Source organism: Phyllobates terribilis, unplaced genomic scaffold (assembly GCF_046119375.1).
Source record: "Phyllobates terribilis strain yellow unplaced genomic scaffold, ASM4611937v1 Scaffold_7__3_contigs__length_470593459, whole genome shotgun sequence".
NCBI lineage: Eukaryota > Metazoa > Chordata > Amphibia > Anura > Dendrobatidae > Phyllobates > Phyllobates terribilis.
In genome coordinates this window covers 417891533-417914820 of record NW_027362767.1, presented here as the reverse complement: position 1 = coordinate 417914820, position 23288 = coordinate 417891533, and the positions used below count along the sequence as shown (strand labels likewise).

General features: G+C 41.0%; 1 protein-coding gene across 1 annotated transcript in view; it reads right to left on the bottom strand.

Annotated features, from left to right (window-relative positions):
- Positions 1-352: 352 nt before the first annotated feature.
- Positions 353-23288, bottom strand: part of LOC141155579 (uncharacterized) — a 98774-nt gene continuing 75838 nt past the window's right edge. The window contains exons 12-15 of the mRNA XM_073642449.1: positions 12609-12660; positions 3914-11935; positions 1714-1808; positions 353-1414 (exon numbers count right to left, since the gene is read on the bottom strand). Of these exons, the coding sequence (XP_073498550.1) occupies positions 1163-1414; positions 1714-1808; positions 3914-11935; positions 12609-12660 (8421 nt within the window). The 3' untranslated portion in view covers positions 353-1162. The remainder of the gene's footprint in view (positions 1415-1713; positions 1809-3913; positions 11936-12608; positions 12661-23288) is intronic.

The following is a 23288-nucleotide window of genomic DNA, read 5'->3' as shown; positions in this document are numbered from 1 at the left end:
ACCACTTTTTAAGAAAATGATCCAAAGGCCTTGGTTTAAAATAAAAACATTTAAATAAAGTTTATTTCATACTTCACATAGTTATAATATTACATCTTGCATATATATAAATAAATACAGTGATTGTGTGCAAAAGCAAAAAAAAATCCATATTCTTTACAATTACCGTAATACAAAAATTAAAAGCTTTATCAAATATGACTTTCAAGATTTAAGGAAATAAGTATAAAGAACTCCAGCCCTGCTGGAAACATATTACAAAACAAAACAATACATTGAAATAAAAAGAGTTTTAGTAACTGATGTCGTATCCATAGAATATGAATATAAACGTTTAATAAGTTTTGGTCCAAACTAACTGTTGAGAAGTCAAAGTACCAATGGTAGACAATGGGAAGAAAAAAAAATATCAAAAAGGCCACCACACCTGCTGCTTTCTCTATGAAGGACAGTGTGAATTATGGACACAGCCAAGCTGTAGACTCTACTAGAGAGAGAGAAGCTACATGTTCGACCATCTCTACTTTTCTTTTACTTTCTTTCATGGCCATTATTGGCCGCATTTGACTGGTGCTTTTAAACAACTGCTATAAACAAATATTTATGATTACAAGTCATTAATACTTGGGACAAGGGGTTTGAGAAGAGGAAAATTGCTTACAGAGTCATCCTTGCATTGTGGTGGTGGAGTAGTGATGGTACAGGGGGTTGGTATGGTGGTTGTCTGGATGGTCACCAAAGCAGTTGATTTGGTCATCACTGACATGGTTGTCTTAATAGATATCTTCATGGTTAATAAAGTGATTAGTTTGGATGAGGCTCTGATTTACAGTGGAAGCTCTGGTCAAGTTGTTTGGTCCCCGAAAATTGAATAAAAATAATACTGAGTGCATAATCTCAAGTCATAAATAGCAACAATAGTCAAAGTGAAAGGATTGCTTCATAATAGGTGAACCACGTGTAGGCAATATAGAAAGTAGGAAGAGTATTCCTTCTCTCATCTTTGCATCCATATAGAAAGTAGGAAGAGTATTCCTTCTCTCATCTTTGCATCCATATAGAAAGTAGGAAGAATATTCCTTCTCTCATCTTTACATCCTAATGGTTATCTATCTGGTTTACAAAGTGAGTGCCAGTATCGTTGATTTAGTTAACAAGTTGGTTACCGGAGTGGTTGACGAGGTGGTTGACGAGATGGTTGTCTTGGTGGTTGCCGTGGCAGTTCTGGTCGATTAAAACGAGGTAACTCAGTGTTATTGCTCATAAAGTTACTATGAGGATGGTATGTTGGATATGTTGGGGCTGGGATAGAGACTGTGGTAGTCGGCAAAACACTGATAGCAGTAGGTGCAACAGTTGGAAGGGTGTAGGTGCCAAAACTCAGGAAACTTCCAAAACTAAAGAAAGAAAAGACCTGCAACGAAAGCAAAATTTCTGATTAACAACTTTTTTCCATATTGCACTGTGTCGTTATCAAAGATTTCTTTGAACTATAAGGAAAATTTATTTTAATCTGGTTGAGGATAATTTTTGACCCTTACGGGACTAGCAAGCCTTCCCAAACCACAAATTACTATATGTTCTTACAGGACTATATGTGGACTATCCTGACATAAGAAGTAAGCAGGTTTCCAGAATACAGTTATAGTAAAGTTACTAATTGGATAACATTTAATTTAAGATAAAATTTCACAATTTATGACTGATACTCACAAAAGATATCACAACTACAGCCAAAATAGCGCCAAGTGCAACACCGCCTGATATTAGAATTACTCCCCAGAACGGAAGGCTTTCACCAACAGGACCTATAAATAAGAACAGACATATAATTATATTATAAAGGTTGGTATCAAAGAACTACTACCAGATGATTTATACAAAAAGTCTATGATTGTGTGTCAAAAATTAGGAAAAAAGAGAAATATCAGATTCAGCTGCCCATTAGGGATGACTATATAATTTTGTGTGGTTTCAGTTTCACTGATTTTCAAAATTAAATCAGTCAATTTTCCAGATTACAGACTAATTCTTGGTAAAGTGAAGAAAGTACTAAGCAAATTGGGTGATCAGACACAATTGGTTGCTCATCTCTAGTGCCAAGATAAAAGACACTCAATTTGCCGGGTTGGCCAGGCCCTCTAGACATGTGGAGCCTGTCTGGGTTGGGCCTAAGTTTAGATCCAATAAAAAAGAACAATATTTGACGGTGACTTTGGAGCCAAACATTTACCACTGGGGTCTATTTCTTTGGTTGATAACCTATTAGACCTTAATAATGATATGTCTTATGTGAGTGGTGTAGCTACAGGGTTGAAGCAGGATGGATTGTTGCTCCAGGAGTGGTTAGGTAGTAATGGTGGTCGTAAAATAAAAATATCTGGAGATCCTCTCTTTCTACTCCCCCTCCTTCCTGAATTCACAGAGGAAAGTCATCAGAGAGACTCTGTTCTGTTCTCTTCTTTTCCCTACTCCCTCTCCACGAATGGGATGTGGTAGCTCCGCAGGAGCAGATAATATGTCTACTGCAGGTAATTATACTGATGTAACATTTTTTAACTATACCATGATACAGAAAAATATATTGCTGCAGCAAACTGACACATCACTAGCCATTGTATGTGTGTACACATGTGTGTATTATGTGTAATGCTATGAGTATGAGCATATATATATATATGGTATGAGTAATTTGTATTCTATATGTATGTATGTGTATAAAATGTATGCATGTGTGTTTTGTGGATATTTTTCTCTATAAATAAATTTTATGTGTGTAATTTCTATGCAATGCATATGTAATGTGTGTGTGTCTACTGTATGTGTGATTTTTTTATGTAATGTGTATATAGTGTATATCTACTGTAGGTGTGTAATTTCTATGTATATGTGTATTTTGTACATTTCTCTAATATGGGTATAGGTGTGTATAATTTTTGAAAGTATGCATGTGTATGCAATACAGGTAGGTGTGTATTACAGATGATCATAATGATTTGAGGCAAATTTTTAGAAATTCTTTCAACCCAGCAAACTCAAATAATATGCAATTCACTTGAGGCGAATTGTCTGAAATGGAAGGCTTTCTCATAAAGTCTCTATACCACAGCCAAATAGAAAGGATTTTATGAATAGAAGTCGATGCAGGAAATGCAGCAGCAATTTTGCGATGAATCTGGATAGTGAGAGAACGTCATTGTCACAGCTCACAGCTTAGCCATAAAGATAGTGGGAGAAAGTCATAAAACACTGAATAAAGTGTGAAGGAATTTTGTGACAGTGCAGCAGTGAAGATTAGTGGGTAAAAGCACCATATTAATGTGCAAATAAAAGAGAATGGTGTAAATGGTTCTATGTAAATGAAATGTGGGACTACAGAAAAATTGTTTCTTATAGGCCACAAGTACCCTAGTGTGACTCTTAACTGCCTATAATAAAAAGGACATAGCAGAGGGGTCGTCATGTTCAGCAGGATTCACCATCCAACTGTTAGGTGGCAGATTTTTGTCAGACATATAGTCCATCCAGATAATTTTTCCATGTTGATTTTGGGGACAGAATGGGCATTGAATTTTTTATTTTTTCTTGAAAAATAAAGTTTAGTGGTTCCAAAATGAAAAGTAAATAAGCAATCTAATATATGTTGTGTTAAATCTAATCCTGTCATGGATGCAGGGCTCAATAACTGTATCAGAGAGCTTGTCTTGCAAAACTTCATGCACTTCTGACAGTAGGAAATGATCAGGAAAGCATTTTAGACTTAAAAAAAAATTAATTTACTTTCAGCAAGCAGATCTTGGAATTGGTGCATACACCGAGTATATATCATTGCATTGCATAATTCAGTCCAGCTAGAATTAAAATTTAAATATAAAAAAATATCGAATTGTGCCACATCGTGCTTTACACTTACCGTTGGTGGTTGTTGTATTTTGTCCTGCGGCAGTATCGGGACTACTTGAAACAATTGGCTCTGTAGTAGAAGCTGTAACAGGAGATGTAGTTGTGCGTCGTGCTGCAGAGGTAGGAGAAGTTGTTGGAGAAACTTTTGAAGTTGTTGTTCCAGTAGTTGTTGTTGATGTTGCAGTAGTAGATTGTGCGGGAGAAGTGGTTGTTGCTTCAGTAGCAGTAGTTGCTGCAGTAGATGTTTGTGCTGGAGCTACAGTTGATGCTCGATTAGAAGTTGTCATTGCAGGAGTAGTTGATGCTGAAGTAGTAGTGGTTGCTGCAGTAGTAGTTGGTGTTGGAGTAGAAGTCAGTGATGATGTAGTTGGAGCTACAGTAGATGTTGACACTGCAGTAATTGTTGGAGCTTGTGTAGTGGTTGGAGCTGCAGTAGTAGTAGGAGTTGGAGTAACAGTTGGAGAAACAGTAGTAGTTGATCCTTTAGTTGAAACTGAAGTTGTTGTTGGAGCTGCAGTAGTGATTGGTGCTGCTGTAGTAGTTTGAGCTGGAGCAGTGGTTGTAGAGGAAGTAGTAGTTAGTGCTGGAGTAGCAGTTAGTGCTGATGCAGTAACTAAAGCAGCCACTGTAGTAGGAGATAAAATTGTAGTTGGCTCTACAGTAATAGTTGATGCTTTAGTAATAGTTGGAACTTCATTAGTAGTGGACTCTGTAGTTGTAGTTAGCAATACAGTTGTTGGGGCCTCAATAGTAGTTGGTGCTACAGTAGTAGCTGGCGTTTCTGCAGTAGTTGGCTCTACAGCATTAGTTTGGGCTGAAGTGGTAGTTCGGGCTGCAGTGGTAGTTGGTGTTTCAGTGGTTTCTGTGGTGCTTAGTGAAATGGTAGTAGTTTGGGTTTCAGTGGTAGTTGTTGGCGCAATCGTAGTAGTTGAGGCTTCTTTAGTAGTTTGCACTAACATAGTGGTTGGTGCTTCAGTGGTAGTTGATGCAATGGTATTAATTTGCATTTCAGTAGTAGTTGGGACTTCAGTAGTAGATGGTGGTGCAGTTGTAGTTGGTGCTTCAGAAGTAGTTGGGTCTTCAGTAGTAGTTGCCAATACAGTAGTAATTGGGGCTTCAGTAGTAGTTGGTGCTTCAGTGGTAGTTGGTGCAATGGTTGTAGTTGTCGCTAAAGTAATAGTTGAAACTTTAGTAGTTGTTAGAATCTCAGCAATAGTTGTGGCTTCAGTAGGGATTGGTGGTGCAGTTGCAGTTGGTGATTCAGAAGTAGTTGTTACTTCAGTAGTAGTTGGTGCAATGATAGTGGATGTGGCTTCAGTAGTAACTGGTGTTTCAGTAGTCGTTTGTGCAATGGTAGCAGTTGGGGCTTCAGTAGTAGTTGGTGGTGCATTTGTTATTGGCGCTTTCGAAGTTGTTAGGATTTCAGTAGTTGCTGGCTCTATAGTAGTACTTGGTGCAATAATAGTAGTTTTAGTAGTAGTTGGTGTTGAAATTGTAGTTGCTGCTTTAGTAGAAGTTGTGACATCTGTAGTAGTTGATTTTATAGTAATAGTTGTGACTTCAGTAGAAGTTGGCTCTGCAGTAGTAGTTGGCAATGCAGTTACAGTTGGAATGTCAGTGGTAGTTGATGACCCTGGGGTTGTTTGTGCTTCAGTAGTAGCTAGTGCTTCAGTAATAGTAAGTGCATTGGTAGTGGTAGTTGGCACTTCAGTAGCAGATGGGGGTTCAGTAATAGTTGGTACAATGGTACTAGTTTGGGTTTCAGTAGTAGTTGTTAGCACAATAGTAGTAGTTGAGGCTTCTGTAGTAGTTGGTAGTTCAGTAGCAGTTGGTGCACTCGTAGTTGGTTCTTCTGTAGTAGTTGGTGTTTCAGTGGTTGTCGGTGCAATGGTAGTTTGAGTTTCAGTTGTAGTTGGCACAAAGATAGTAGTTGAAGTAATAGTTGGCTGTAGAGTAACAGTTGTGACTTCAGTAGTAGTAGGCTCTACAGTAATAGTTGCCAATAGAGTAGTAGTTGGAGTGTCAGTGTTAGTTGACATTTCATGGTTTTTTATTGCTTCAGTAGTACTTGGTGCAATAGTAGTGGTAGTAGGGGCTTCAGTAGTAGTTGGGGCTTCAGTAGTACTTGGTTCAATGGTTATAGTAATTTGGGCTTCAGTAGTAGTTGGTGATGCAGTTGTAGTTGGTGCTCCAGTAGTAGTTGTGACTTCAGTAGTAGTTGGAGCTACAGTTGTAATTGAAGCTTCAGTAGTAAGTGCCTCTACAGTAGTAGTTGGCAATACAGTTGCAATTGGAGCTTCATTGGTAGTTGGTGCTTCAGAGGTTGCTCGATCTTCAGTAGTAGTTGGTGCTTCAATAGTAGTAGGTGCAATGGTACTAATTTCGGTAGTAGTTGATGGTGCAATAGTAGTAGTTGATGCTTCAGTAGTAGTTTGGGCTTCAGTTGTAGTTGATGGCACAGTTGGAGTTTTTGCTTCAGTAGCAGTTGTCACATCAATAGTAGTTGGTTCTATAGTTGTAGTTGGTGCTTCAGAAGTAGTTGGCTCTATAGTTGAAGTTGGCAATATAGTTGTAGTTCTAGCTTCAGTAGTAGTTGGTGCTTCAGTGGTACTTTGAACTTCAGCAGTAGTTGGTGCTTCAGTGGTAATTGCTGCTTCAGTAGTAGTTGGTGCTTCTGTAGTAGTTGGTGCAATGGTAATAGTTTGAATTTCAGTAGTAGTAGTTGGCACAATAGTACTAATTGAAGCTTCAGTAATGGTTTGGGCTTCAGTAGTAGTTAGTTGTGCAGTTGTAGTTGGTTCTCCAGTAGTAGTTGTGACTTCAGTAGTAGTTGGCTCTACAGTTGTAGTTGGAACATCATTAGTAGTTGTCTCTACAGTAGTTGTTGGTAATACAGTTGTAATTAGAGTTTCAGTAGTAGTTGGTGCTTCAGGGGTTGTTTGTGCTTCAGTAGTAGTTGTTGCTTCAGTAGTAATAAGTGCAATGGTAGTGGTAGCTGGAGCCTCAGTAGTAGTTGGGGCTTCAATAGTAGTTGGTTCAATGCTACTAGTTTGGGTTCCAGTTGTAGTTGAAGGCACAATTGTAGCACTCAAGGCGTCACTAGTGGTTTGGTCTTCAGTTGTAGTTGGTGCGTCAGTACGAGTTGTCACTTCAAAAGTAGTTGGCTCTACAGTTGTAATTGGAGCTTCAGTGGTAGTTGGTTCTACAGTTGTAGTTGGAGCTTCAGTAGTAGTTGATGCATCAGTGGAAATTTTAGGTTCTGTAGTAGTTGGTGCTTCACTGGTAATTGGTGCTTCAGTAGTAGTTGGTGCTTCAGTAGTAATAGGGGGAATGGTAATAGTTTGGGTTTCAGTAGTAGTTGATGGCACAATGGTAGTAGTTGAAGCTTCTGTAGTAGTTTGGTCTTCAGTTGTAGTTGGTGGTGTAATTGTAGTTGTGGCTTCAGTAATAGTTTTGACTTTGGTAGTAGACGGCTCTAGAGTAATAGTTGTGAGTTCAGTAGCAGTTGGTTCTACAGTTGTAGTTGGCAATACAGTTGTACTTAGAGATTCCGTGGCAGTTAATGTTTCAGAGGTTGTTTGTGCTTCAGTAGTAGTTGGGGCTTCAGTAGTAGTTGGTGCAATGGTACTACTTTGGGTTTCAGTAATACTTGTTGGCACAATGGTAGTAGTTGAGGCTTCAGTAGTAGTTTGGGCTTCAGTAGTAGTTGGTGGTGCATTTGTAGTTGCTGCTTCAGTACTTATTGTGACTTCAGTAATTGTTGGCTCTACAGTTGTAGTTGGAGCTTCAACAGTAGTTGGCTTTACAGTAGTAGTTGACAATTCAGTTGTAGTTGGAGCTTCAGTAGTAGATGGTGCAATGGTACTACTTTGGGTTTCAGTAGTAGTTGTTGACACAATGGTAGTAATTGAGGCTTCTGTGGTAATTGTGACTCCAGTAGTACTTGACTCTACAGATGTAGTTGGCAATACAGTTGTAGTGGGAGCTTCAGGAGTAGTTGATGGTTCTGTGATAGTTGGTGCTTCAGTAGATGTTGGGGCTTCCGTAATACTTGGTGCAGTAGCAGTTGTTGATGCTTCCGTAGTAGTTGGTGCTTCAGTGGTAGTTGGTGCAATGTTAGTTGTTTTGGTTTCAGTAGTACTTGTTGGCACAATGTTAGCTGTTGTTGCTTCTTTAGTACTTTGAGCTTCAGAAGTAGTTGGGGGTGCATTTGTAGTTTGTGCTTTAGTAGCAGTTGTGACATCTGTAGCAGTTAGCTCTACAGTCATTGTTGGAGTTTCAGCAGTAGTTAGTATTTTAGTAGTAAGTGGTGCAATGGTGGTGATTGCGGCTTCAGAAGTAATTAGTGGAGCAGTTGTAGTTGGTGCTTCAGTAGTAGCTGTGACTTCAGAAGTAGTTGGCTCTAGAGTTGTAGTTGGCAATACAGTTGTAGTTGGAGCTTCAGTAGTATATGGTGTAGTGGTAATTGTTGGGGCTTCAATAGTAGTTGGTGAAATGGTACTACTTTGGGTTTCAGTAGAAGTTGTTGGCACAATGGCTTCAGTAGTAATTGGTGTTGCAGTTGTAGTTGGTGCTTCAGTAGAAGTTGTGACTTCTGTAGTAGTTGGCTCTACAGTAATAGTTGTGACATCAATAGTAGTTGGCTCTACAATAGTAGTTTGCAATGCAGTGGTAGTTGATGCTTCTGGGGTTGCTCGTGCTTCAGTAGTAGTAAGTGTAATGGTAGTGGTAGTGGTTGTTGGGGCTTCAATAGTAGTTATTTCAATGGTATTAGTTTGGGTTTCAGCAGTAGTTGTTGGCAAAATGGTAGAAGGTGAGGCTTCTATAGTAGTTTGGGCTTCAATAGTAGTTGGTGGTGCAGTTGTAGTTAATGCTTCAGTAGTAATTGTGACTTCAGTAGTAGTTGGCTCTACAATTGTAGTTGAAGCTTCAGTAGTAGTTGGTGATTCAGTGGTAGTTGGCATTTCAGTAGTTTGTGCTTTAGTAGTAGATGATGCAATGATAATGGTTGGGGTTTCAGTAGTAGTTGGTGGTGCAGTTGTAGTTGATGCTTTAGTGGTAGTTGTGACTACTGTTGTTGGCTCTACAGGTGTAGTTGGAGCTTCAGTGATAGTTGATGGTTCCAGAGTTGTTTGTGCTTCAGTAGTAGTAGGTGCAATGGTAATTGTAGTTGGGGCTTCAGTAGTAGCTGGCACAATGGTACTAGTTTGGGTTTGAGCAGTAGTTGTTGGCAAAATTGTAGTAGTTGAGGTTTCTGAAGTAGTTTGGGCTTCAGTAGTAGTTGGTGGAGCAGTTGTAGTTGGTGCTTCAGTAGTAGTTGTGACTTCAGAAGTAGTTGGCTCTAGAGTTGTAGCTGGCAATACAGTTGTAGTTGGAGTTTCAGTAGTAGATGATGTAGTAGTAATTGTTGGGGCTTCAATAGTAGTTATTTCAATGGTATTAGTTTGGGTTTCAGTAGTAGTTGTTGGCAAAATGGTAGAAGGTGAGGTTTCTGTAGTAGTTTGGGCTTCAATAGTAGTTAGTGGTGCAGTTGTAGTTAATGCTTCAGTAGTAGTTGTGACTTCAGTAGTAGTTGGCTCTACAATTGCAGTTGAAGCTTCAGTAGTAGTTGGTGATTCAGTGGTAGTTGGCATTTCAGTAGTTTGTGCTTTAGTAGTAGATGATGCAATGATAGTGGTTGGGGTTTCAGTAGTAGTTGGTGGTGCAGTTGTAGTTGATGCTTTAGTGGTAGTTGTGACTACTGTTGTTGGCTCTACAGGTGTAGTTGGAGCTTCAGTGATAGTTGATGCTTCCAGAGTTGTTTGTGCTTCAGTAGTAGTAGGTGCAATGGTAACGGTACTTGGGGCTTCTGTAGTAGCTGGCACAATGGTACTAGTTTGGGTTTGAGCAGTAGTTGTTGGCAAAATTGTAGTAGTTGAGGTTTCTGCAGTAGTTTGGGCTTCAGTAGTAGTTGGTGGTACAGTTGTAGTTGGTGCTTCAGTAGTAGTTGTGACTTCAGAAGTAGTTAGCTCTAGAGTTGTAGTTGGCAATACAGTTGTAGTTGGAGCTTCAGTAGTAGATGATGTAGCAGTAATTGTTGGGGCTTCAATAGTAGTTGGTGCAATGGTACTACTTTGGGTTTCAGTAGAAGTTGTTGGCACAATGGTAGTAGTTGTTGTAGTTTGGGTTTCAGTAGTAGTTGGTGTTGCAGTTGTAGTTGATGCTTCAGTAAAAGTTGTGACTTCTGTAGTAGTTGGCGCTACAGTAATAGTTGTGACATCAATTGTAGTTGGCTCTACAATAGTAGTTTGCAATGCAGTGGTAGTTGTTGCTTCCGGGGTTGCTTGTGCTTCAGTAGTAGTAAGTGTAATGGTAGTGGTAGTGGTTGTTGGGGCTTCAATAGTAGTTATTTCAATGGTATTAGTTTGGGTTTCAGTAATAGTTGTTGGCAAAATGGTATAAGGTGAGGTTTCTGTAGTAGTTTGGGCTTCAATAGTAGTTGGTGGTGCAGTTGTAGTTAATGCTGCAGTAGTAGTTTTGACTTCAGTAGTTGTTGGCTCTACAATTGTAGTTGAAGCTTCAGTAGTAGTTGGTGATTCAGTGGTAGTTGACATTTCAGTACTTAGTGCTTTAGTAGTAGATGATGCAATGATTGTGGTTGGGGTTTCAGTAGTAGTTGGTGGTGCAGTTGTAGTTGATGCTTTAGTGGTAGTTGTGACTACTGTTGTTAGCTCTACAGGTGTAGTTGGAGCTTCAGTGATAGTAGATGCTTCCAGAGTTGTTTGTGCTTCAGTAGTAGTAGGTGCAATGGTAACGGTAGTTGGGGCTTCAGTAGTAGCTGGCGCAATAGTACTAGTTTGGGTTTCAGTAGCGGTTGTTGGCAAAATTGTAATAGTTGAGGTTTCTGTAGTAGTTTGGGCTTCAGTAGTAGTTGGTGGTACAGTTGTAGGTGTAACTTCAGTAGTAGTTGGATCTACAGTTGTAGTTGGTGCTTCAGTAGTTGGTGGTGCTTTTGTAGTGGGTGATGCAATGGTAGTTTTTAGGGCTTCAGTAGTACTTGGTGGTTCAGTTATAGTTGGTGCTTCAGTAGTAGTTGAGACTTCATTAGTAGTTTGTTCTACAGTAATAGTTGTGACATCAGTAGTAGTTGGCAATACAGTTGTAGTTAGAGTTTCAGTTGCAGTTGATGCTTCCAGGGTTGTTCGTACTTCATTAGTAGTTGGTGTTTCAGTAGTAAGTGCAATGATAGTGGTAGTTGAGACTTCAGTAGTAGTTGGTACAATGGTACTACTTTGGGTTTCAGTAGTAGTTGTTGGCAAACTGGTGGTAGTTGAGGCTTCTGTAGTAATTTGAGCTTCAGTAGTACTTGGTGGTGCAGTTGTAGTTTGTGCTTCAGTAGCAGTTGTGACTTCAATGGTAGTTTGCTCTACAATTGTAGTTGGATCTTCAGTAGTAGTTGTGACTTCAATAGTTGTCAGTGCTTTAGTAGTAGGTGATGCAATGGCAGTAGTTGGGACTTCAGTAGTAGTTGGTGGTGCAATTGTAGTTGTGACTTCTGTAGTAGTTGGCCCTACAGTTATAGTTGGAAATACAGTTGTAGTTAAAGCTTCAGTGGTAATTGATGCTTCAGCAGTAGTAGGTGGAATGGTAGTGATAGTTGGGGCTTCAGTAGTAGATGGCACAATGGTAGTTGAGCCTTGTGTAGTAGTTTGAGCTTCAGTAGTAGTTGGTGCTTCAGTGGTAGTTGATGATTCAGTGGTTGTTAGTGCTTTAGTAGTAGGTGATGCAATGGTAGTGGTCGGGGCTTCAGTAGTAGTTGATGGTGCAAATGTAGTTGTTGCTTCAGTAGTAGTTTTGACTTCAGTAGTAGTTGGCTCCACAGTTGTAGTTGGAGCTTCAATAGTAGTTGGTGCTTCAGTGGTAGTGGATGCTTCAGTAGTTGTTAGTGTTTTAGTAGTAGGTGATGCAATTGTAGTGGTTGGGGCTTCAGTAGTAGTTGGTGGTAGAGTTGTAGTTGGTACTTCAGTAGTAGTGCTTTGAGTAGAAGCTGGCTCTACAATTGTAATTGGAAAATGTAAATATTTTACTATTTGACTCTTAAAAAGTTAACAAAATACTAGTTTTCCGGTCGCCACTTTGCTAAATTTTAAAGTGCTAGGAAAGAGTAAATAAAATTAATGAATAAATTTAAAAAAAATAGTACTTAATCGGCTCTCCACCAGTTTTCCTTGGTCTGGTCACTGATATGGTCTCAAATGGACTTTCTTCAGCATCTTCTGCCATCTTTGGTGTTTCCTGCTCTGACTAGGCTACAACAGCAAGAAATGCGTGCTGATGCTGAAGCCTAATAATGTCATGGGTTATTCAAATCAGGAGATGCCAAAGATGCCAGGTGCTGGAAGATGCCAAAGATGGCCATTCATTGAAGACTTTACTGGAGTACAGAGTGGAGCATACAACAGCAAGGCTACTTGGTGAGACTGATTATGGCCAGGTAAATATATATTTTTAATATATTTTTTACATATGTGTGGAGAGACTATCATCAAAGCATTATAATGTACATTTAATTTTCATTGATTAACTTTAATGCAAAATAACCTTGCAGGCCAAATTCGAGGGAATTGTTTAATTAAAATTTTCAAATAGTGCTAGAGACGGGACAGAAAATTCGACAGAGGGTGATACCTAAAATATATAGAACAAACACAAGATGGTGTGCTCACCTTGAGGGGTTTTGTTAGGCACAGCTCCTGTATATGCTAAAGGGAAAATCTTCTGCAGAATTTGAAGAAAGAGGATACTACATGGTTAAAAGCTGCACTGCTGGAAGTAACGGATCATCAGGCATGTAGGATGAGATGAAGATCATGTTTAATTTCCAAGTGTTTCCTAGTCAGACTGGCTTCTTTATCAAGAAAAAATCCATTGTGTTTTTTGTCATGATAAGGAATCCAGTCCGAGTTTGCAACGCGTTGGAAATAAGACCTCATACTCATCTCATCCTACATGACTGATGATCCAAAACTTCCAAAAGCACAGCTTTTAACCATGTAATATCCTTTTTTAGTTCAAATGTTTGCAGATTTGCTCATTGCTAAGGCAATTAAAGTTTCTTAGATTCACGCATCACGTAAGCATGGTACACAGTACATCCAAATTTCTAGTGCAAAAGAAGGAATCAGATCTAGAGCAACTACATTTTCCATGAAAAAAATAGCATAAAATTTGCCCAACTTGAACATACAGAGCGGCGGATCTGAGAATACAGAGAGGCTGTAATAACTGCGCCCGGCACTGACTGACAGCCGATCCCAATGCAGAGCCAGCGTCAATCAGAGTTGAGGCTGCTCCCATGACTGAAACCTGAAGGCTGCCTGGGAGAATAGAGTAAATTTCTCAACAAAGCATTCGGCTACGTGTGGGCGCCGGGCAGGTTATTAATGCTATTAACCTGCTGATTAACCCCATATCTGCACGTTAATAGTGTTTTTTTCTGGTGAAGGGTTTCCTTTAATAAGATAATCCTTTGGAATTTATGTAGCATCCTCAGGAGTTCAGAGTTACCAGTAAGGACTTGGATCATGATTCCTTATTATAATCTTTCTTAGTGGTGATATAGTGCTTACCTCTTCCTGTTTCTAGTTTATATAATGTACAATCTTACATCACTTACAATCTTATACTTGGCAGACTTTAAGGAAATAATATAATTGTATTTTATGGGATGCAAGGGAGCTAAAATTCTTGAATACGATGATTGGCCTTACTTCAGTGGGTTTCACCAGTAACAAATAATGCTTAGAGACAAAGCAACTGGCTAGTATTTTACCTATCAATTACTCTTGTTTACCCCAAGATAAGTGGTGGAAAACATTTTTGTCAGCTGCTTATCTCAATAGCTTCATGAATATAACTCACGCTGCCTGTTTCTTGTGTATCTAACTATTTTAAAAGGAACCTGTAAGGTTCCCTAAGAGTGCTTTGACACTGTGCTTTGTCCTACATTTGTTGGTCCGTGGGAGGATACGTTCGCAAAATGGGATTCCTGCGTGTGCACCAATGGGGCCATTGACTTTATTAGTGCCAATAGAGTCAACATGTGCTCTGTCGTGCATCATTTTTGAGTATATACGCCTACTGGAAGTGGACACTCAGATGCAGTATACTACGTCTGAGTGTCTGCCTCAAGTAGGCGTATACGCCCAAAAATATTGCACGACAGAGCACATGGTGACTCCATCTGTACCATTATAGTCAATGATCCCATTGGTATATAAGCACAAATCCCATTTTGCGGTGATTCGGACTTAAGTCCCTTCAGGACCAATGAACGTCACGAAGGATGCAGTGTGAAAAGGCCCTTAGTTATCCAAACTGCCACTAGTACCATACATAACTCTATCCCTGTATTTTTTCCAAGTTTATGGCAAAATTTTGAGATGCAAAAATTCTATTGTTTCATCTTTGATGATATGTTAATTAGTCAGGGCTAACCTGGTGGGACATCTATTCCCCAGACTAGTCCCTGCCTCAAGTGCCATAATTATGCCCATTCACCATGATTGACATCTTCATTTTTCCCAATGGTACAATAGCTTTAATTGAGGACATTATGAGCTTTTGCAAATGTATATAGAAGTCCAGGCAGCACAACTCACAGAATGGGCATGATTATAGCACCCAAAACTTGGACTAATCTAGAAGAATAAACACCCTACAGGACTAGTCCTGTCTAATTAGCATATCTTTAGCAGTTAAACAAAAAGTGTTTTTTGCCCCTCGAATAGTAGCTTCCTAGTTTTTTTTACACCATAGGTTTGATTAAGTCAGAGGGATAGAGTTCAGTATTAAATTAGTGGAAGTTAGGGACCCTATGGAACCTAACAGGTTCCCTTTAAAGGGATTGTCTGCTGGCTTGAAAAAAACCATATACCCTATTACTGAAGGTTTCTATGTTCAAAAAAGATCCTCATCTCTTGTCAGAAGTGGAGAATGGCTACAAATAGTCCCTCTTGTTTTTTTGTTCTGTACTGCAATTACACAGACAACCCACTGATTCAACTGAGAAATGTGAAATACTTAATATCCCCTGTGGGGGTGCTACAGAGAAATTGTATGTTAACTGTGTGTTCTACCAAGAGATTACAGCTAAAGACTGGTTACTGGGAATCTCAGCAGGAGGACACGTTATGATTTTTTTTTTTCCAGGTTAACCATCTAATAATTAGGAACCCCTCTAAGAGATGTTCTCATCATTAACCTCGTTACATCATCATGAGGAGGTCGTCTTACCCTAAACACGTTCTCTAGATCTTCCTCAAGCTATGCATACTATAACAACCCCATAAGGATTATGAGGAGCATCATCCGGTTTGTAGTATCCCTTTTTTGTCAAATATTCTTATAACAGATAATGGTTATATGTTATTTTAAGCTGGTGAATCAGAGCTAAGTGTGGTGCTTAGATGTTTTAGATGCACAACTAATTGAGGTAAATTGTAGGTTAACTTGAAAGTTTTCATATGTTGTAAAATATTTAGATTTGAGAGTCCTCAATGGTTGATGCCTTTGTGGTACAAAAATATATATTTTCCCTGTATCATATGTTGTAGATACCAATGAGTTGCTTCGAATGGTGGGGGGCCCACTCCTGAGACCCCTTACTTATTGCTCAAAAAATAATTATGCAACTAGTCCTAGAAGGGGAAGTAGAGTTATGTACAGATCCATAGACTTTCCTTTGAGCTGATAGACTCTGCTCATGCTCAACGATAAGCTGAGTCTATCGACCAGTTCCTTGGAGTGGTCAGAGGAGGTCTTGAAACCAGACCTCAACTTATCAAAACCATTAAGCATTGAGTACAATATTTTAAAACTTTTGTACACTGTAGGTTTGACTACAGTACTATGGAGAAACTGGTATAACATATTGTGGCATCACAATACTTTTTTGGCAAAAATCTAATAAACATTGGAAGCTGATAGACCAAGATCTCCTATTAATGATCACTTGATCCAAGCTGTATTAGAGAATTGTAATTCTCTAATAGCATAAATATTTGTGCTTCCATAGTCTGAAATCCAGTCTGGTCCTTCATGGTAATTGGACCAGGACACTTTTCACTTGCCGGGCGATTGCCCTGATCTGGTTGTCAAAAGACGACCGACTAAACACCAAACTAGGGCAGAATAAATATTTTTGCTCAACTCTAACAGATATGAAATGATTGCAGTCGATAAAGCACAATGATAAGAAAATTCTAACATGGGTTTACAACATTTTACACTCACCATTCAGAAGCATCATAAATAAGAGGAAAAGTGCCTTGGATCCACCATTAGTCCCCATGGTGCTTATCATTTAGTCCTGTGTCTTGAAGATGTAGATAAGCAATATGCCAAACTTTGGAAATAGGAAATACTTTATAAAGCCTTTGTGACGTGATGATAGACTTTAGCAAAGTCTGATGTGTCACGTTACAAAAATCTCACACTTGGACAACCCCTATCACGTTTGATAAATTGAAAATTAATTCAAGTGTCAATGAAATTATCTAAGCAATTCTGATTTCCATACGGCTTACATTAATCCTCTACGTGTATGACTCATTAACCTGATCACAATGGAATGTATCAGGCCTTACTTGATCTGAAAAGTTTGGTAACAATGAGTTTCGTTTTCCCAACAAGTAAGGACATTATGTAAAGTTTACTTTTCAGAGGACTCTTTTAAAAAGGGTTATCTACTTTGGATAATCCATTTGTATTAAAATGGCATCATGCCCCTACGTCTGTGACTGGTTGTGATCAACGGGGGAACTTAGTAATGCTCAATTTGTTTTCTTCCCCTTTTTCCAAGAGCCATAACCTATTTATATTTCTGTCAACTACTTATTATAATTGTTAATTTTACCATATAATGTGCCAAAAAAAACGAATAAGATCCAAATGCAATGTAGTAATGAAAACATATTTCTGCTATTGCATTTTTGGACTTTATTTCCACTGCATTCATTGTGCGGTCAGATCAGTATGATTATGGTGATACCAAACTTTTAGAGCATTCTTTATTTTTAAGAGGTAAAAACATTTTTTTACAATGTTGGAAAAGAAATTAGTTTGTCTCCAAATTCTAAGACCCATAACTTTTTTTTCCGTCAATAAAACTGTAAGGGGAGAGCATTTTTGTGCGTGGTCAACAGTAGTTTTTATTGACATCATTTTGAGTACATATTGTATGATGTTTGATCGCTTTTTATTGCATTTTGTAGATAGGTGAGGCATCTTAAGCATCACTATTTTAGAAACCGAGACCAGAAAACTATGTAAACCAGTAAACTATGGTCATTCTGAGAAAAACTCAAATCAGAAGAAGCAGGTCAGAAAAAAAAGGTCTCCATTTATACGCCGTCTAGACAATTTCCATATTTTAGATGTCGCTCCTCCTAAGCTGCCGAGTTAATCGCTCAATTTCCACTTCCATTACTTTCTTCCTACAAAACATGGCATGCAGATCCTCCCCTGTGTTGACCTCACTCCGTCCCTTGAAATACATTAAGAAGGAAAGAATTAAAACCATTTGAAGGGAAACAGGTCCTTCGAATTACGATACTAACGCTTTTCAGTACAAGCAATGTAACATGTAGATGAATGGTATTTTTGGATGCAGCTCGCTCTGCCTGATGTGCATGTGTTGCTCCATCTGCAGGTGTTAAGTGCCAGTGCAAAGACAAAGCCGGTGAGGATCCAGTCATTCTTCATAAAGTCCAATGATGGTTTGAAGTCCAGCACATGGTGGTTTAAAATCTAATAATTGTTTTTGTAAATCCACTAAAATATAGAAGGTACAGAGAAGTTTTTCTTCACCACCATTGTAAGTTGAAAAAAATTGTAACTTGCAACCAAAAATTTCAAAGCCCCAAAATTTCATCTGAAAAAAATAAATTAGGGGATTAAAGAAACTTAAGAAGAAAAGTATTACAGATGAGACTAGAATGTAGATCTATTAGTCAGAATGATCTGCTGGAAGCCACTTTTCTGATTCAACAGAAACTTCTTAAAGAGGTTCTCTGGTATCCACAGGATAGGTGATAACAACTTATAAATTGCTGGGGGTTCGTCCACATGGAACCCCTCCGACTGACAGAACAAGGAAGTTTTATCCCCTTTAGAGTGGAGAGGCAGAGCGCATGCTCGAAAGCTGCTCCATTCAGTCTTTATGGGCTGCTAAGAGCTACACTGGATATGTCCAGAAGCACCATAAGAAATTAATGGAGTTGACCATGCACAATGCTGAGCTATGTGCCCTGTTCTGTTGATTGATGCAGGTCCATGTGGAAAAACCCTCACCAAGTTATCACCTATAACAGTGGAGAACATTAGTGGAGAACTCCTTTAAGACCCCAAAGTGGTATATAATCCCACCTCCACCAGGACTCTAAAGCTCATCCGAGTACAGGTAAAAGCAGTAGATGGCAATTAGTGCATACACTTTTATAAAATAATTTTACCAGTAAAATGCTCTTGCTGATTTGCTCAATCCTCAAACCAATACCAAAAAATTAGACAAGTAATGAAATAGGGAGGGACATAAGTTTTTTTTCACTTTTTTTTTTAAATTGTTATCAAAATGTCAGTCAGTAAATAAATTAATTTGGAAGTTTTCTTGTCTTGTTTTGAATATTTGGGGATACCTGTTTTACATATGAGTCAGTGTGAATTTTGGCACGTTAATTTCCTTGATAATTAATTAAGTCTTAAATAAACAGAACAGGAGAATCAGTCATCCAGTAACTCTGCCCTGCCCATAGATATGTTAAGAAGAAACTGATGGTTTATTTTCTTAATTTGATGATTGCTTTTCTTTCTTAATGAAGTCCTATGCTTTGGACAATATGGTAGCGTGATGCCATATGGGTCTGTTGTTCTCAAGCTGAAGCCTAGTCTATAAATGTGTGAGTTTTCTGGTGCATCTAAATGTCTCATGAAAGTAATGTAGATTGCTGGAGGGTCCATAACTGTAGAGTACCATGGGCCGGTGAGTATGGAGTCAGTGTATCGTGACTATGGGCCATTTGTAGTAGATCTCTTATTTATTGCTGGTGGAAGCCTCATCCTCTGCAATGCAAGCAAGACCAGAAACACTGACGTGAGCCTTCAAATTTTCCAGAGCTATCAAAGTTGTATTCTTGTACATTTACCCTTAAACTGCCCCACTTTTGAACCTATGTAACTTCCAAGATTTATGCCCCTTCTAAAGTAAAGTTCACTTGCATCAGGAATAAGTCAGCATTATTGAGGCATCCTTTTATAGGGTGTTGAGTGAGCATGCTCGACACTGCTCGGTACTCGCCCGAGCATCTCACTACTCAGGATGTTCGGCGAGCACCGAGCATTTTCAGGTTACTCGGGCGGGACCTTGAGTCTCCGCCCTGCATGTTTGGCGCTCTTTACAGAGCCAATGAACATGCAGGGATTGCCAGCCAGTCACTGTAATGCTGCAGCCATGTTGTTTGTGGGCATTACAGTGATTGGCTGGCTGCACAGCATCACCTTGAGTATTTAAAACCGTGCGCCGCCATCTTGGACACAGTCGCTCCGGATCAGACAGTGTAGGGAGAGTGCTGCTGAGCTAGGGAGAGGTTTATACTGCGAAATAGGTAGTTTAGGGTCTCTAAAGCCTGCAAAATCAAACAAACAGTCCTTCTGAGGACTAATATCCATACCAGATATCAGGCAGGCAGGCAGGCTGTATAGGAGACGCAGTGGTTATACGAGCAAACGCTGCATTTCAGTCCTGTGTACTGCTGCTGCTCAAATTGCTAGACTTATCCCCAGGTCTCAGGGGCCAGGAAAAATCCTTTTTTTTCATCTAAATCCTCTTTTTTTTTTTTCCCTCAGTCAGACTGTACAAATACCCGTCTTATTAAACTTTTGGTATTTTTACCCCCCCCCCAAAAAAATTGAGTGTGTCTTTGAGTGTTCAGATACAAATATATCTGTTTAAAAGAGTCGAGTTTCGAGATTTGGAACTGTGGTTTTCCTCTTCCACGGTTCAAATCTTGGTGTTATCCACCTTTTTGCCTTTTTTCCATAAAAAAAAAGTTTGAGTGTCTCGCTGACTGTTCAGACACAAATATATCTGTTTAAAAGATTCTGGTGTAGGCCAGAGAACTAGAACTGTGGTTTTCCTCTTCCACTGTTCTAATCTCCTTTTTATTACCCTTTTGCCATTGATAGTGCGAGTGTAAGCTATTTTGCTTCATTTACAATGGGCAAGGCGCATGGCAAGGGACGTGGAACTGGATGTTCTGCTGATGGTGCGTGCAGAGGACGGGGCCGTGGCCAAGGTGAAAATGTGCCACAACCAACAGCCACATCTTCTCACTTCCAGTTCTTGACCGAATTACTAGGGAAGCACACAACAACACCAGTATTGCGAACTGATCAGTGTGAACAGGTTATTAATTGGATAGCAGATAATACTTCCAGTCACCTGGGCACCACCACTTCCGGTCTGTCTTCCACACAGTCAAGTCTTAGTAGCCGTGAGTCTCGACCGCATACTCCTCCTCACCCTGATGCTCCTTCTTCCCACCATGCCGAGTGACATCAGACAGCAACTGATCCGACAGTTGGACACTCTGAAGAGCTGTTCACTGGTTCATTTCCATATTTGGGCCCCTCGCCTGGTCCGCTTGAAGTGGTGGAAGAGGAGATCCCATGTAGCAATGGCCACAGGAAGGCGACACTGGCAATTTGTCAGAAGAGGTGGACTATGACGAGACACAATTGCCATGAAGTGAGAAGGAGGACCGTGGTGCGGAAGTGGAAGAGGAGGAGGTGGTGGATGATCTAGTAACTGACCCAACGTGGCAGGAGGACATGCAGAGTGAGGCCAGCAGCACACAGGGGGAGGGAGGCAGAGTACCCCAACAGGCAGGAAGAAGCAGTGTGGTGGCAGCAGACAGAAGGCGGGCAACCGTTCCCCGTAACACCAAAACAAGGGACATTGCCAGTACAACCAGTAGGTCTTCCAGAGTCTGGAATTTTTTTAAAGACTCTGCTGATAACCCCAAACAGGCCATTTGTACCACCTGCCTTTCCAGCATCAGCAGGGGTGACAAAACTACCAGCCTGACCACCACCAGCATGATCAGGCACATGTCAGCAAAGCACTCGACTTTGTGGGGCGAACCCCAGGGTCCATGACCAGTGTCAGCGGGTGTCACCACTGCTTCTTCCGCTGTTGTACGTGTAAGAGAACCCCCTGTTGTGTGTGCAAGGCAATCCCCTGTCCATACTGCATGCAAAGATGCCCCCTCCTCTCAGTCTTCACTTGTTATGGCAGTTTCTCAAGAAACAGAATCAACGTCCACGTCCCACCGCAGCGTTCAATTGTCCATATCCCAGAGCTTTGAACGAAAGCGCAAATTCGCAGCCAACGCCCCACAGGCCACAGTCCTAAATTCGCACATTTCACGACTGCTTACATTGGAAATGCTGCCTTTTAGGCTGGTGGAGACGAAATCCTTCCGCAACCTTATGGCAGTGGCCATCCCTCGGTACTCAGTCCCCAGCCGACACTACTTTGCCCGGTGTGCGATCCCCGCACTACACAAGCACGTGTCCCAAAACATCTGCCGTGCCCTCAACTACGCAGTTAATGGGAGAGTCCATCTGACAACGGACACATGGACAAGTGCTTGTGGCCAGGGACGGTACATCTCCCTGACGGCACACTGGGTAAATTGGAAGCCGGGAGGACCCAGTCGGACCTTGGGACGGAACACATCCTCCCCACACCGAGGATTGCGGGCCCTATGTCAGTCAGAGCTGCCCCCACAGTGTACAGCTCTTGCGCATCATCCTCCTCCTCCTCCTCATGTTCAGCCTCCATCTCAGATATCACCACATCAGTTACAAGCTGGAAGCACTGCAGTGCTGCCTCAGCCAAGCGGCAACAGGCTGTGCTGAAACTCATAAGCTTAGGTGATAAACCTCACACTGCTTGTGAGTTGTGGACAGCTGTGAAAGAGCAGGCAGATCTGGGGCTGAGACCGCTGAACCTACATCCAGGCATGGTTGTGTGTGACAATGGCTGTAACTTGGTGGCGGCTCTGAGGCGAGGTGAGATCACACACGTACTATGCCTGGCTCATGTGCTTAACCTCGTGGTTCAGCGGTTTCTTAAATCGTACCCCGAGTTGCCAGATCTGCTCGTCAAAGTACGCCGCCTGTCAGCTCATTTTCGCAAGTCGGCTACAGCTTCAGCCGCCCTTGCTGCATTGCAGCAGCATTTGCAGCTTCCGTCACACCGACTGGTGTGTGATATCCCCACACATTGGAACTCTACCCTCCACATGTTGCAAAGGATTTGTGAGCAGAAGAGAGCAGTTGTGGAGTACCAGCTGCAACAAGGCCGTCGATATTCAGGTCAGACTCCACACATAAGACCTCAGGAGTGGACCTGGATGTCTGACATATGTACCATCCTGACAAACTTTGAGGAGTCCACCAAGATGGTGAGTGGTGATGACGCCATCATTAGCGTCAGCATCCCACTTGTCTGTCTTTTGCAACGCTCTCTGCAGAGAAATAAAGAGGAGGCATGGCAGCCAGAGTATGATGAGATGGATCAAGAAGCCGTAGCAGGCGATTACACACAGCCCAGCCTCATCTCATCCCAACGTGCATTGGGGGACAATGAAGGAGAGGAGGAGGAAGAACAGGAGCTAGTATCATGCGCTGCAGACGGTAGTATCTGAACAACTGTCATACCGTCGGTTCAGCGTGGGTGGCCTGAGGACAGGGGGGAGGAGGAGGAGGAGGAGAGCATGGTCAGTCGTCGTCTTGGTGAGGACACGGAAGTCTTGCCCGTTACCAGTCTGGCACGCATGGCTGAATTTATGTTACGCTGCCTTAACCGTGACCCTAGCGTTGTAAAAACGTCGGGTGACATTACTGGTTGGTGACACTTTTAGACCCCCGCTACAAGGAGAACTTTCACTATCTTATACCTGAGGTGGAGAGGTCTACAAAAATTGGTCAGTACCAGAAGGCCCTTGCTGCAGAACTCTTAAAAAAATTCCCATCTGAACATGCTAGCGGCAGAGGTCACAGTTCGTTGCCCAACCAAGGCGTACAGGCGAGAGAGACGCAAGTCCAATCGAGCAGAGGCAGGGGAACACTGTCAACGTTCTGGGACAGTTTTCTGAGACCCGCCCAGCTTACAGGCCCTGAGGCGCTGAGTACTCTCACAAGGAGTGGAAAGTTTCAAAAGATGGTGAGGGAGTACCTTGCCGACCGTAACAGCGTCCTCCATGATTCCTCTGTGCCTTTTAATTATTGGGTATCCAAGCTGGACACTAGGAATGAACTCACTCTGTACGCCTTGGAGGTCC